This window comes from Struthio camelus, chromosome 35, assembly GCF_040807025.1.
Source record: "Struthio camelus isolate bStrCam1 chromosome 35, bStrCam1.hap1, whole genome shotgun sequence".
NCBI classification, from domain to species: Eukaryota; Metazoa; Chordata; class Aves; order Struthioniformes; family Struthionidae; genus Struthio; species Struthio camelus.
Window position 1 is genome coordinate 84,456 of NC_090976.1, and position 15,321 is coordinate 99,776.

At 70.3% G+C, this 15,321-nt stretch overlaps 1 protein-coding gene across 6 annotated transcripts in view; it reads right to left on the bottom strand.

Annotated features, from left to right (window-relative positions):
- Nucleotides 1-15,321, bottom strand: part of LOC138063707 (neurexin-1-like) — a 78,896-nt gene that overhangs the window by 2,450 nt on the left and 61,125 nt on the right. For 2 of the 6 annotated variants that reach the window (XM_068923588.1, XM_068923589.1), the window contains 4 exons: nt 13,794-13,965; nt 8,208-8,297; nt 5,591-5,907; nt 4,189-4,267 (listed from right to left, as the gene is read on the bottom strand). In XM_068923588.1, the coding sequence (XP_068779689.1) occupies nt 4,189-4,267; nt 5,591-5,907; nt 8,208-8,297; nt 13,794-13,965 (658 nt within the window). Of the gene's footprint in view, nt 1-4,188; nt 4,268-5,590; nt 5,908-8,207; nt 8,298-11,321; nt 11,378-13,793; nt 13,966-15,321 lie in introns of those variants that run through there. The other 4 variants (XM_068923591.1, XM_068923590.1, XR_011137141.1 and 1 more) reach the window with 3 other exon arrangements.

A 15,321-nucleotide genomic window follows, 5' to 3' on the forward strand; every position in this document is an offset into this window, starting at 1 on the left:
CGTCCACCCAGGCAACTATCCGTCCAGCCAGGTAACCATCCGGGCAACCATCCGTCCAGCTGGGCAACCCTCTGGGCAACCATCAATCCAGCCAGGCAACCATCCGGGTGACCATCCGGGCAACCATCTGTCTATCGGGGCAACCATCCCTGCAGCCATCTGTCAATCCATTTGTGCGACCATCCGGGCAACCATGCATCCATACAACCCTGTGCGCAGCCCTCTGTCCGAGCAACCGACTGTGCAACCATCCACCTGTGCAACCATCCACCTGTGCAACCATCTGTGCAACCATCTGTGCAACCATCCACCTGTGTAACCATCTGTGCAACCGTCCCTGCAGCCATCTGTGCAACCATCCACCTGTGCAACCATCCCTGCAACCATCCCTGCAACCATCTGTGCAACCTTGCTCGCAGCCATCTGTCTGTGCAACCACACAACCACCCGCCTGTGCAACCCTGTGCGCAGCCGACCGTCCGTGCAGCCAACCTGCAGTCTTCCTTGCAACCACCCGTCCATCCTTGCGACCGACCGTCCGTGCAATCCTGCACGCGGCCGTCCATCCGGGCAACCGTCCCTCCCTCCATCCATCAGTGCAACCAGCCGTGGCGCCCTGCACACAGCCGTCCGCCCAGGGAACTGGTTGTGCAACCATCCACCCAGCGACGCATCCATCCGTGCACACAACCCTGCAGACAGCCATCCACCCGTGCAACCGCCGGTGCGACCCTGTGTGCAGCTGTCCACGCGTGCAGCCATCCGTGCACGCAGCCCTGCACGCAACCATCCCGCTGTCCTGCACCCAGCTGTCCCCACAGCCACCCAGCCGCACAACCGTCTGTGCATCCACCCAGCCGCCCATCCGTCCATCCGTGCATTACCCATCCGTGCATCCGCCCATGTGTGCACCCATCCGTGCATCCGCCCATCCATCCATCCGCCCATCCGTGCATCCATCCATCCACGCATCCACCCATCCATACGTCCACCCATCCGTCCATCCATCCATCCACGCATCCACCCATCCATACGTCCACCCATCCGTCCATCCATCCATCCACGCATCCACCCATCCATACGTCCACCCATCCGTCCATCCATCCATCCACGCATCCACCCATCCATACGTCCACCCATCCGTCCATCCATCCATCCACGCATCCACCCATCCATACGTCCACCCATCCGTCCATCCATCCATCCACGCATCCACCCATCCATACGTCCACCCATCCGTCCATCCACCCCTCTGTGCGTCTGCCCATCCATCCATCTATGCGTTACCCATCCGTGCATCTGCCCATGCGTGCACCCATCCATGCGTGTGCCCGTCCATACGTCCGCCCATCCGTGTAGCGATCCATCCGTGCATCCACCCATCCGTGCACCCATCCCCTCATCTCTGCATGTGCCCATCCGTGCATCCACCCACGCGTGCAGCCCTGCACGCATCCGTCTGTCTGTGCATCCTCCCGTCGGTGCGACCCCGCACGCAGCCCTGCACACACCCGTCCATCGCGCTGTGCGACCATCGCGTTGTGCGACCCCACACACAGCCCTGCACACGCCCGTCCATCACACCCTGCAACCATCGCGCCGTGCGACCATCGCACCGTGCAACCCCACACACAGCCCTGCACACGCCCGTCCATCACACCCTGCAACCATCGCGCCGTGCGACCATCGCACCGTGCGACCCCGCACGCAGCCCTGCACACGCCCGTCCATCACACCCTGCAACCATCGCGCCGTGCGACCATCGCGCCGTGCGACCCCGCACGCAGCTCTGCACACATTCATCTCTCGATCCATGCAACCACCGCTCCGTGCAACCACCGCTCCGTGCCACCACCGCTCCGTGCCACCACCGCTCTGTGTGACCCCGCACGCAGCCCTGCACACATTCATCTCTCCATCCATGCAACCACCCCTCCGTGTGAACACCGCTCCGTGCCACCACCGCTCCATGCAACCACCGCTCCATGCAACCACCGCTCCGTGCCACCACCGCTCCGTGCCACCACCGCTCTGTGCGACCCCGCACACAGCCCTGCACACGTTCATCTCTCCATCCATGCAACCACCGCACCGTGCCACCACCGCTCTGTGCGACCCCGCACACAGCCCTGCACACGTTCATCTCTCCATCCATGCAACCACCGCTCCGTGCCACCACCGCTCTGTGCGACCCCGCACACAGCCCTGCACACGTTCATCTCTCCATCCATGCAACCACCGCACCGTGCCACCACCGCACCGTGCCACCACCGCTCCCATCCGCCCTGCTCCTCGCCCCGGCTGTGCCGCAGCCGCCTGCACGCCCGGCCCCGCTCCACGCCGCCATCCGCCCGCGCATCCGTCTGTCCACCTGCGCAGCCACGCGTCCGTCCGTCCGTCCGTCCGGGCACCCGCCTGCCCTGCGGCCATCCGCCCTTCCAGCCAGCCCTGCGTCCGTCCGTCCGTCCGCGCATCCATCCACCCGTCCGTAAGCGCATCCATCCCATCAGCCATCCCTGCGTCCGTCCGTCCATCCATGCATCCGTCTGTCCGTGCATCCATCCCATCAGCCATCCCTGCGTCCGTCCGTCCGTCCATGCATCCGTCTGTCCGTGCATCCATCCCATCAGCCATCCCTGCGTCCGTCCGTCCATCCATGCATCCGTCTGTCCGTGCATCCATCCCATCAGCCATCCCTGCGTCCGTCCGTCCATCCATGCATCCGTCTGTCCGTGCATCCATCCCATCAGCCATCCTGCGTCCGTCCGTCCATCCATGCATCCGTCTGTCCGTGCATCCATCCCATCAGCCATCCCTGCGTCCGTCCGTCCATCCATGCATCCGTCTGTCCGTGCATCCATCCCATCAGCCATCCCTGCGTCCGTCCGTCCATCCATGCATCCGTCTGTCCGTGCATCCATCCCATCAGCCATCCCTGCGTCCGTCCGTCCATCCATGCATCCGTCTGTCCGTGCATCCATCCCATCAGCCATCCCTGCGTCCGTCCGTCCGTCCATGCATCCGTCTGTCCGTGCATCCATCCCATCAGCCATCCCTGCGTCCGTCCGTCCATCCATGCATCCGTCTGTCCGTGCATCCATCCCATCAGCCATCCCTGCGTCCGTCCGTCCATCCATGCATCCGTCTGTCCGTGCATCCATCCCATCAGCCATCCCTGCGTCCGTCCGTCCGGCCGTGCATCCATGCATCCGTGCGTCCGTCCGTCCGTAAGTGCATCCATCCCGTCAGCCATCCCTGCGTCCGTCCGTCCGTCCGTCCGTCCCCCCCGCCGTCCCTCCATCCATCCGCACGCGCCTCCGTCCATCCATCCGCTACCCTTCTCTGTCCGTCCGTCTGTCTGTCTGTCTGTCCGTCCGCCGGCTCCGTCCGTCCGTCCCGGCCGCTCGCCCTCGCGGCCTGTCCCGGCCGGCCGCTGGGTGGGGGGGGCCCAGGCGTCCGGGGGGGCCCAGGCGTCCGGGCTGGCGGGCCGGGTGCCGTCCTGGCGGGGCTCTTGCGCAGGGGCGGGGGGCGAACGTGCGACAGCTTCGCACGAGGGTTTCGCTGTGGGGGTGGGGGGGTGGCGGGGGGGGGGGGATAACGGCTCCCTGGGGAGACCGAGGCGCCGGAAAGGGCGAGCGGGCGCCCCTTCCCAGACGCCTGGGTCCCTGGGGTGGGAGTGGGGCCCCGGACGCCTGGGCCCTCTCCTCCCGGTGCCCCCGGCGGCTCCGTCCGTCCGTCCGTGGGGCCGTGCGCGCCGGCCACGTGCGAGGGCCCCGGGAGGGGCCGGGGGGGGGGCCTCGCACGGGGCCGGCGCGTGCATGTACACACGCGTGTGCGTGCCCGGGGCTGGCGCGTGCCTGCGCATGCACACACGTGTGTGTGCCCGGGGCCAGCACGTGTGCGTGTATGTGCACACGCATGTGCGTGCCCGGGGCTGGCGCGTGCACACGCGTGTGCGTGCCCGGGGCCGGCGCGTGCACATGTGCACACGCGTGTGCGTGCCCGGGGCCGGCGCGCGCCTGCATGTGCGCACACGTGTGCGTGCCCAGGGCCGGTGCGTGCACACGCGTGTGCGTGCCCGGGGCCGGCGCGTGCGCGTGCACACGCGTGTGCGCGCCCGGGCGGGGGCGGAGGACGGGGCGGGCGAGGCGGGCGCCCGCCCGGCCGCCCCCGCGCGCGCCCACCCACCTGTGCCGGGCTCGCACTCCTCCAGGTCCTCGTCGTCGCTGGGGCACTCGGCCGACGCCACCAGCAGGTCGTCCGTGTTCTGGGGGGGGGGGCAGCACCTCAGCCCGGACGCCGGGGCCCCTCCCGGCCCTGCCCACCACCCCCCCCCCGCTTTCCCAGCAGGGGCCCCGGCGTCCGGGGCCTCTCCCCCCCGCCACCACTCTCCCCCCAACGGACCCAGGTGTCCCACCCCATCCCCAAGGGGACCCAGGTGCCCCCCCCCCAGGGACCCAGGTGTCCTGACCCCCCCCAAGGGGCCCAGGCGTCCTGATCCCCCCCCAAGGGACCCAGGTGTCCTGACCCCCCCCAAGGGGCCCAGGCGTCCTGATCCCCCCCCAAGGGACCCAGGCGTCCTGACCCCCCCCCAAGGGGCCCAGGCGTCCTGACGCCACCACAAGGGGCCCAGGCGTCCTGATCCCCCCCCAAGGGACCCAGGTGTCCTGACCCCCCCCAAGGGGCCCAGGCGTCCTGATCCCCCCCCAAGGGACCCAGGCATCCTGACCCCCCCCCCCAAGGGACCCAGGCGTCCTGACCCCCCCCCAAGGGGCCCAGGCGTCCTGACGCCACCACAAGGGGCCCAGGTGTCCTGATCCCCCCCCAAGGGACTCAGGTGTCCTGATCCCCCCCCCAAGGGACCCAGGTGTCCTGATCCCCCCCCCCCAAGGGGCCCAGGCATCCTGACCCCCCCGCCAAGGGACCCAGGTGTCCTGATCCCCCCCCAAGGGGCCCAGGCGTCCTGACCCCCCTGCCAAGGGACCCAGGTGTCCTGACCCCCCCCAAGGGACCCAGGTGTCCTGACCCCCCCCCCAAAGGACCCAGGTGTCCTGATCCCCCCCCAAGGGGCCCAGGCGTCCTGACCCCACCACAAGGGACCCAGGTGTCCTGATCCCCCCCCCAGGGGCCCAGGCGTCCTGACCCCCCCCAAGGGACCCAGGTGTCCTGACCCCCCCCAAGGGACCCAGGTGTCCTGACCCCCCCCCCAAGGGGCCCAGGCGTCCTGATCCCCCCCCAAGGGGCCCAGGTGTCCTGACCCCACCACAAGGGACCCAGGTGTCCTGATCCCCCCCCAGGGGCCCAGGCGTCCTGACCCCCCCCAAGGGACCCAGGTGTCCTGACCCCCCCCCCAAGGGGCCCAGGCGTCCTGACCCCCCCCAAGGGACCCAGGTGTCCTGACCCCCCCCCAAGGGGCCCAGGTGTCCTGATCCCCCCCCAAGGGGCCCAGGCGTCCTGACCCCACCACAAGGGGCCCAGGTGTCCTGATCCCCCCTCCAAAAGGGGCCCAGGCGTCCTGACCCCCGCCCCCCCCCCGGACCCAGGTGTCCCCGCGGTGGTGGGAGGGGGGGGCCCCGGCGTCCGGGCGCACCTGGGCCACGGTGTCGCGCAGGGTGGGGGAGCGCCCGCGGCGGGTGGTGGTGGTGGCCATGGTGGTGGTGGTCTCCATGATGGTGGTGGCCATGTCGGGGGGGGCGGCGGTGGCCCCCGGCGGGGCGGGGGGGGGCGGCTCGCCCACCAGGCGCAGGTCGCCCTCCAGGCGCACCCGCGGGTGCCCCTCGGCCGCCAGCGCCAGCACCTTGAGCCCGTTGTAGTAGAGGCCCGAGAGCTGCCCCTGGAAGGGGCGGCCCCGGTCGCGGCCCCCCACCCGCACGGCCGCCTGGCTGTTGAAGATGGTCAGCTGCCGGCCTGCGGGGAGAGCGCACGGCGGCCTCGCACGGCGGCCTCGCACGGCGGGCTTGCTCGCGCACGGCGGCCTCATGCAGTGGGCTTGCTCGCGCACGGTGGCCTCGCGCGGCGGCCTCACACAGCAGCCTCGCTCGCGCATGGCGGCCTCGCACGGCGGCCTTGCTCGCACATGGCGGCCTCGCGCGGCGGCCTCGCTCGCACATGGCGGCCTCGCGCGGCAGTCTTGCTCGCGCGGGGCAGGGGCTGCATCACAGGGAAGCGTGACGCACGCGTGTTGCACGCGTCGCGCCAGGGCCCCGCCGTGCGTGGCACAAGGCTCCCCGCGTGCGTTGCACGAGGGTCCCCGTGGGCGCCGCGTGGGGACCGGGCCTGCGTGGCGCCGGGGGTCTCCGCGCCCGCCGCACGGCGGGGGGCGGGGGGGGGGAACTCGCATGCACACGCGCACGCGCGCAGGCCCTGGCGTGCGTTGCACGAGGGTCCCGTGTGCGCTGCGTGGGGGCCTCGCATGCACATGCCGCGCGGGGGGGCCCCGGCCTGGGGCGCGCGGGGGGGCCTCGCACGCACGCCTCGCACGAGGGGCCCGCGCACGCCTCGCACGAGAGCCCCGCGCACGCCTCGCACGAGAGCCCCGTGCACGCCTCGCACGAGGGGCCCGCGCACACCTCGCACGAGAGCCCCGCGCCCTTCGCACGGGGGCCTTGCACCAGCGCCCCCCCGCCCGCCGGCACATGCAGCCCGCGTCCGTGCGTCCCCGCGTCGGTGCGTCCCCGCGTCCGTGCGTCCCCGCGTCCGTGCGTCCCCGCGTCCGTGCGGGCGCCGCGGGCGCACGTTAAAGGGACCCAACGCGGCTCCGTCCTAGAGACCTTTTAACCCTCTGAGTTGCGCTGGGCGTTCGGGCTCGGTTCGGCCGGTTTTGGGTCGTTTGGGGCCGGCGGGGGGCGGTGGGGGGGGGGCAGGATCAGGCCTCGTTAGCGGCGGCGGGGGGGGGGGGGTCGTGGCCTCGTTAGTGCCGGTTTAGCGACGCTCGGGGCTCAGCGCCCGAGGAGCGAGCGGCCCTCGTTAGTGCGCGTTATTAGCCGGGTTATTAGCAGCGTTTATGAGAATTTAAGGCCCGGGGGGGGGCAGCACTCAAAGGGTTAAACGCGGTTTAGGGGGCCGTTAAGGTCGTTAAGTCCCTTTAACGAGGCCGGGGGGGGGTTAGCGGGTTTAGACGCGGGTTAGACTGGGGGGGGCCGGACGCCGGGGCCCCCTGGGGCGACCGGTCACTGGGGGATCCCAGTAACCCCGGGGGGGATCCCAGTTACCCGGGGGGGGATCCCAGTGATCACTGGGGGGATCCCAGTTACCCCGGTGGGGGGATCCCAGTGATCACTGGGGGGAATCCCAGTAACCCCGGGGGGGATCCCAGTTACCCGGGGGGGGGATCCCAGTGATCACTGGGGGGATCCCAGTTACCCCGGTGGGGGGATCCCAGTGATCACTGGGGGGAATCCCAGTAACCCCGGGGGGGATCCCAGTTACCCGGGGTGGGGGGATCCCAGTTACCCAGGGGGGGGATCCCAGTGATCACTGGGGGGGATCTCAGTTACCCCGGGGGGGGGATCCCAGTGATCACTGGGGGGATCCCAGTAACCCCGGGGGGGGTCCCAGTAACCCTGGGGGGGATCCCAGTTACTCGGGGTGGGCGGATCCCAGTGATCACTGGGGGGAATCCCAGTAACCCCGGGGGGGATCCCAGTTACTCGGGGTGGGGGGATCCCAGTGATCACTGGGGGGAATCCCAGTAACCCCGGGGGGGATCCCAGTTACCCGGGGTGGGGGGATCCCAGTTACCCAGGGGGGGGATCCCAGTGATCACTGGGGGGGATCCCAGTAACCCCGGGGGGGATCCCAGTTACCCGGGGGGGGGGATCCCAGTGATCACTGGGGGGATCCCAGTTACCTGGGAGGGATCCTAGTGACCCTCAAGGGGGATCCCAGTCACCCCGGGGGGGATCCCAGTTGCCTGGGGGGGGATCCCAGTAAACCCAGGAGGATCCTAATGACCTCAGGGGGGATCCCAGTCACCCCGGGGGGGATCCCAGTGGCCCCGGAGGGATCCCAGTGGCCCCAGAGGGATCCCAGTCGCCTGGGGGGGATCCCAGTGGCCCCGGAGGGATCCCAGTCACCCCAGCGGGATCCCAGTCCCCTGGGGGGGATCCCAGTGGCCGGGGGGGATGCCAGCGGGGGGGGGGCGCAGTGGCGGCGGGGGGATCCCGGGGGGATCCGGGGGGGGGGATCCGGGGGATCCCTGCGGTTACCTTTGTCGAGCAGCCACTCATCGACCACGCGGCCGAGGCGGTAGGGGATGCGCTGGCGGGCGACGGCCAGGCGCTCGCCGTCCCCGCTGCCTTCGGGACCAGGAGACACGCGTCACGCGGCGCCCACGGGGCCGGCCCCCGCCCCGGCCCGGCCCCGCGGCCCGCGGCCCGGCCCCGACCCAGCCGTGACCACGGCGGCGCCACGGCGGGACCACAACGTGGCCATGGTGTGACCACGGCGTGGCCATGGTGTGACCATGGTGTGACCACAACGTGGCCATGGTGTGACCACGGCGTGGCCATGGTGTGACCACAACGTTTCCATGGTGTGACCACGGCGTGGCCATGGTGTGACCACGGCGGGACCACGGTGTGACCACGGCGTGACCACGGCGTGGCCATGGTGTGACCATGGTGTGACCACAACGTGGCCATGGTGTGACCATGGTGTGACCACAGCGGGACCACAACGTGGCCATGGTGTGACCACGGCGTGGCCATGGTGTGACCATGGTGTGACCACGGTGTGACCACAACGTGGCCATGGTGTGACCATGGTGTGACCACAGCGGGACCACGGTGTGACCACGGCGTGGCCATGGTGTGACCATGGTGTGACCACAGCGGGACCACGGTGTGACCACGGCGTGGCCATGGTGAGACCACGGCGTGGCCATGGTGTGACCATGGTGTGACCACGGTGTGACCACAACGTGGCCATGGTGTGACCACGGCGTGGCCATGGTGTGACCATGGTGTGACCACAGCGGGACCACGGTGTGACCACGGCGTGGCCATGGTGTGACCACAACGTGGCCATGGTGTGACCACGGCGTGGCCATGGTGTGACCATGGTGTGACCACAACGTGGCCATGGTGTGACCACAACGTTTCCATGGTGTGACCATGGTGTGACCACAACGTGGCCATGGTGTGACCACAGCGGGACCACGGTGTGACCACGGCGTGGCCATGGTGTGACCATGGTGTGACCACAACGTGGCCATGGTGTGACCACGGCGTGGCCATGGTGTGACCATGGTGTGACCACAACGTGGCCATGGTGTGACCACAGCGGGACCACGGTGTGACCACGGCGTGGCCATGGTGTGACCATGGTGTGACCACAACGTGGCCATGGTGTGACCACGGCGTGGCCATGGTGTGACCATGGTGTGACCACAACGTGGCCATGGTGTGACCACGGCGTGGCCATGGTGTGACCATGGTGTGACCACAACGTGGCCATGGTGTGACCATGGTGTGACCACAGCGGGACCACGGTGTGACCACGGCGTGGCCATGGTGTGACCATGGTGTGACCACAACGTGGCCATGGTGTGACCACGGCGTGACCATGGTGTGACCACAACGTGGCCATGGTGTGACCACAACGTTTCCATGGTGTGACCATGGTGTGACCACAACGTGGCCATGGTGTGACCACGGCGTGACCATGGTGTGACCACAACGTGGCCATGGTGTGACCACAACGTTTCCATGGTGTGACCACGGCGTGGCCATGGTGTGACCATGGTGTGACCACAACGTGGCCATGGTGTGACCACAGCGGGACCACGGTGTGACCACGGCGTGGCCATGGTGTGACCATGGTGTGACCACAACGTGGCCATGGTGTGACCACGGCGTGGCCATGGTGTGACCATGGTGTGACCACAACGTGGCCATGGTGTGACCACAGCGGGACCACGGTGTGACCACGGCGTGGCCATGGTGTGACCATGGTGTGACCACAACGTGGCCATGGTGTGACCACGGCGTGACCACAACGTGGCCATGGTGTGACCACGGCGTGGCCATGGTGTGACCATGGTGTGACTACGGCGTGACCACGGTGTGACCACAACGTGGCCATGGCGTGACCACAGTGTGACCATGGTGTGACCACGGCGTGTCCATGGTGTGACCACGGCGTGACCACAACGTGGCCATGGTGTGACCACAACATGTCCATGGCGTGACCACAGTGTGACCACGGCGTGTCCATGGCGTGACCACAACGTGTCCATGGTGTGACCACGGCGTGACCATGGTGTGACCACAACGTGGCCATGGCGTGACCACAGTGTGACCACGGCGTGTCCATGGCGTGACCACAGCGTGGCCATGGTGTGACCACAACGTGTCCATGGTGTGACCACGGCGTGTCCATGGTGTGACCACGGCGGGACCACAGTGTGTCCATGGCGTGTCCATGGTGTGATCACAACATGTCCATGGCATGACCACAGCATGACCACGGCGTGACCACAGCATGTCCAGGGCAGGTCCATGTCGTGCCCAAGCCACATCCATGGCATGACTGAGCTGTGTCCACGGCATGACCACAGGATGACCACAGCGTGTCCGTGGTGTGACCACGGCGTGTCCACAACATGACCACAGCGTGTCCATGACTGAGCATGTGTCCGTGGCATGACCACGGCGTGTTCAGGGCAGGTCCATGTCGTGCCCAAGCTGGGTCCATGGCATGACCAAGCCACGTCCATGGCATGACCACAGCATGTCCATAGCGTGACCACGGTGTGTCCAGGGCAGGTCCATGTCGTGCCCAAGCCACATCCATGGCATGACTGAGCTGTGTCTACGGCATGACCACAGCATGTCCATGGCATGACCACAGCATGACCACGGTGTGTCCAGGGCATGACCACGGCGTGTCCAGGGCAGGTCCATGTCATGCCCAAGCTGGGTCCACAGCATGACCGAGCCGGGTCCATGGCATGACCACAGCACAGTCATGGCAGGTCCATGTAGTGCCCAAGCAGGTCCCTGGCATGACCACAGCATGTCCATGGCATGACCGAGCCGTGTCCACACTGTGTCCGTGACGTGACAGAGCCGTGTCCCTGGCATGACCACAGCGTGAACATGGCATGACCATGTCGTGCCCAAGCTCGGTCTGTGGCATGACTAAGCCACGTCCATGGCGTGACCGCGGCGTGTCCATAGCATGACCACAGCGTGTCCGGGGCAGGTCCATATCGTGGTCAAGGTGGGTCCATGGCATGACCGAGCTGGGTCCATGCCGTGTCCATGGCATGACCGAGCCGTGTCTGTGGCGTGACTGAGCCGTGTCCACGCTGTGTCCATGCCGTGTCCGTGGCATGACCGAGCCGTGTCCACGCCGTGCCCACGCCGTGTCTGAGCTTTTGGGGGGGTTTATGCGGCGTTTAGGTTCCCCGGGGGACGGACATTAGGGGGGGTGTTAGGGGCCGCCGGGACGCCTGGGCCCTGGCCCGGCCCTGCCCGGGGGAGCCCTCGTTAGGGCTGCGGCCTCGTTAGGGCTGCGGCCGCTGCTGCTAATTAGAGGCCGGGACCCTTCAGCCCCCACAGCCCCGGGCCGGGGGGCCATAGGGTGCAATAAGGGTTGTGGGGGGTCTATAGGGGACCTATGGAGAGGGCTGGGGGGGCTGTAGGGCACCTATGGGGGCTATAGGGGGCCTATGGGGGGCTATAGGAGCCATAGGGGCAGCTGAGGGGGGGTACAGGGTGCTATAGGAGCCACAGGGGCTTTGGCAGGGCTGGGGGGGGTGCTATATGGGCCATAGGGTGCTGGGGGGGGCTCTAGGGTGCTCTAGGAGCTGTAGGGTGCCTGGGGGAGCCATAGGGTGCCGGGGTGGGGGGCTCTAGGGTGTTGTAGGAGCCACGGGGGGCTGTAGGGAGCGATAGGGTGCTGGGGGGGCTCTAGGGTGCTGTAGGAGCCATGGGGGGCTGGGGGGGCCGGGGGGGCCCTAGGGTGCTCTAGGAGCCATAGGGGACTGGGGGGGCTATACGGTGCGGGGGGGGGGCTCTAGGGTGCTCTAGGAGCCGTAGGGTGCCTAGGGGAGTGATAGGGTGCTGGGGGGGGGCTCTAGGGTGCTGGGGGGGGCTCTAGGGTGCTCTAGGAGCCATAGGGTGCCTGGGGGAGGGCTCTAGGGTGCCGGGGGGGGGCTCTAGGGTGCTCTAGGAGCCATAGGGTGCCTGGGGGAGTGATAGGGTGCGGGGGGGGGGGCTAAAGGGTGCTGTAGAAGCCACGGGGGGCTGTAGGGAGCCATAGGGTGCTGGGGGGCTCTAGGGTGCTGTAGGAGCCATGGGGGGCTGTGGGGGGGTTATAGGGCACTGGGGGGGGGAATCTAGGGTGCTCTAGGAGCCATAGGGTGCCGGGGGGGCTCTAGGGTGCTCTAGGGCGCTGTAGGAGCCGTGGGGGGCCGGGGGGGCTCTAGGGTGCTCTAGGGCGCTGTAGGAGCCGTGGGGGGCCGGGGGGCTCTAGGGTGCTCTAGGGCGCTGTAGGAGCCGTGGGGGGCCGGGGGGGCTCTAGGGTGCTCTAGGGCGCTGTAGGAGCCGTGGGGGGCCGGGGGGGCTCTAGGGTGCTCTAGGGCGCTGTAGGAGCCGTGGGGGGCCGGGGGGGCTCTAGGGTGCTCTAGGGCGCTGTAGGAGCCGTGGGGGGCCGGGGGGGCTCTAGGGTGCTCTAGGGCGCTGTAGGAGCCGTGGGGGGCCGGGGGGGCTCTAGGGTGCTCTAGGGCGCTGTAGGAGCCGTGGGGGGCCGGGGGGGCTCTAGGGTGCTCTAGGGCGCTGTAGGAGCCGTGGGGGGCCGGGGGGGCTCTAGGGTGCTCTAGGGCGCTGTAGGAGCCGTGGGGGGCCGGGGGGGCTCTAGGGTGCTCTAGGGCGCTGTAGGAGCCGGGGGGGGCCGGGGGGGCTCTAGGGTGCTCTAGGGCGCTGTAGGAGCCGTGGGGGGCCGGGGGGGCTCTAGGGTGCTCTAGGGCGCTGTAGGAGCCGTGGGGGGCCGGGGGGGCTCTAGGGTGCTCTAGGGCGCTGTAGGAGCCGTGGGGGGCCGGGGGGGCTCTAGGGTGCTCTAGGGCGCTGTAGGAGCCGTGGGGGGCCGGGGGGCTCTAGGGTGCTCTAGGGCGCTGTAGGAGCCGTGGGGGGGCCGGGGGGGCTCTAGGGTGCTCTAGGGCGCTGTAGGAGCCGTGGGGGGCCGGGGGGGCTCTAGGGTGCTCTAGGGCGCTGTAGGAGCCGTGGGGGGCCGGGGGGGGCTCTAGGGTGCTCTAGGGCGCTGTAGGAGCCGTGGGGGGCCGGGGGGGCTCTAGGGTGCTCTAGGGCGCTGTAGGAGCCGTGGGGGGCCGGGGGGGCTCTAGGGTGCTCTAGGGCGCTGTAGGAGCCGTGGGGGGCCGGGGGGGCTCTAGGGTGCTCTAGGGCGCTGTAGGAGCCGTGGGGGGCCGGGGGGGCTCTAGGGTGCTCTAGGGCGCTGTAGGAGCCGTGGGGGGCCGGGGGGGCTCTAGGGTACTCTAGGGCGCTGTAGGAGCCGTGGGGGGCCGGGGGGGCTCTAGGGTGCTCTAGGGCGCTGTAGGAGCCGTGGGGGGCCGGGGGGGCTCTAGGGTGCTCTAGGGCGCTGTAGGAGCCGTGGGGGCCGGGGGGCTCTAGGGTGCTCTAGGGCGCTGTAGGAGCCGTGGGGGGCCGGGGGGGCTCTAGGGTGCTCTAGGGCGCTGTAGGAGCCGTGGGGGGCCGGGGGGGCTCTAGGGTGCTCTAGGGCGCTGTAGGAGCCGTGGGGGGCCGGGGGCTGTCGGGGCCGGGGGAGGCGCCTACCTGCGGGGTAGCGCTCGTGCAGGGGGCCCCCGTCCACCTGGAGGGTGGCGTTGCCGCCGCTGCGGGTGAAGCGGACGACGTGGAAGCGCCCGTCGCTCACGGCCGCCCCCCGCTCCTCCAGCGCGATGTCCTCCGTGCCCACGTTGAAGAGGACGCCCACGGCCCCCTGCGCCTGCGGGCCGCCACCGTCACCGGGGCCCCCCCGGACGCCGGGGCCCCCCGCGCGCCGGGGCCCTCCCCGGACGCCGGGCCCCCTCGGACGCCGGGGCCCTCCCCTGGATGCCGGGGCCCCCTCGGACGCTGGGGCCCTCCCCTGGATGCCGGGGCCCCCCCGGACGCCGGGGCCCCCCGCGCGCCGGGGCCCTCCCCTGGATGCCGGGGCCCCCTCGGACGCCGGGGCCCTCCCCTGGATGCCGGGGCCCTCCCCCGGACACCGGGGCCCCCCGCGCGCCGGGGCCCTCCCCCGGACGCCGGGGCCCCCTCAGACGCCGGGGCCCTCCCCTGGACGCCAGGGCCCCCTCGGACGCCGGGGCCCTCCCCTGGATGCCGGGGCCCCCCGGACGCCAGGGCCCCCTCGGACGCCGGGGCCCCTCCCGGATGCCGGGACCCGCCAGGGCCCCCTCGGACGCCAGGGCCCTCCCCCGGACGCCGGGGCCCCCTCGGACGCCGGGGCCCTCCCCCGACGCCGGGGCCCCCTTGGACGCTGGGGCCCTCCCCCGGACACCAGGGCCCCCTTGGACGCCGGGGCCCTCCCTCGGACGCCGGGGCCCCTCCCGGATGCCGGGAACCGCCAGGGCCCGCTCAGACGCCCAGGGCCCTCCCCTGGATGCCGGGGCCCCCCCGGACGCCGGGGCCCCCTCGGACGCCGGGGCCCCTCCTGGACGCCGGGGCCCTCCCCAGACACCAGGGCCCCCTCGGATGCCGGGGCCCTCCCCGGACACCAGCACCCTCTCCAGATGCCGGGGCCCCCCCCTCGGACACCTGGGTCCCTCCCGGACGCCTGGGTCCCTGGGGGATGTGAGGGGGGAGCAGGTGGATCTGCTCTGGCGGATCCGTCCCACATTGGGGGGGGGGGCAGGCATCTGAGGGCGGGGGTCCTGCCGCCATCCCCGCCCCCCCCCCAACAGGGGCCCAGGTGTCCGGGAGCCCCTGCTCCAGGGGCCCAGGCGCCCGGGGGCGGCTGGAGCCGGAGGCTGTCGCTGCCGGGGGCGGAAGCGGCTGAATCACCGGCTCAGCTGCGCCGGCCCCGGGGACAGAGGGACCCAGGCGTCCGGGCGCCCCACGCCCTCCCGGGGGCCCAGGTGTCCGGGGGCCTCCGATCCACCCTACATCCTGCCCCCCTCTGGAGGGGCCCTGGCGTCCGGGGGGCGTCCGGGGCTCCCCACAACCTCCCCCCCCTGCCAAGAGGACCCAGGCGTCCGGGCAACCCTGATCCACTCCGCACCTCCCTCCCAGGGGACCCAGGCGTCCGGGGGCCACCCCCCCCCACCCTCCCTAGGGGGCCCAGGCATCCGGGGCCACCCCCCCC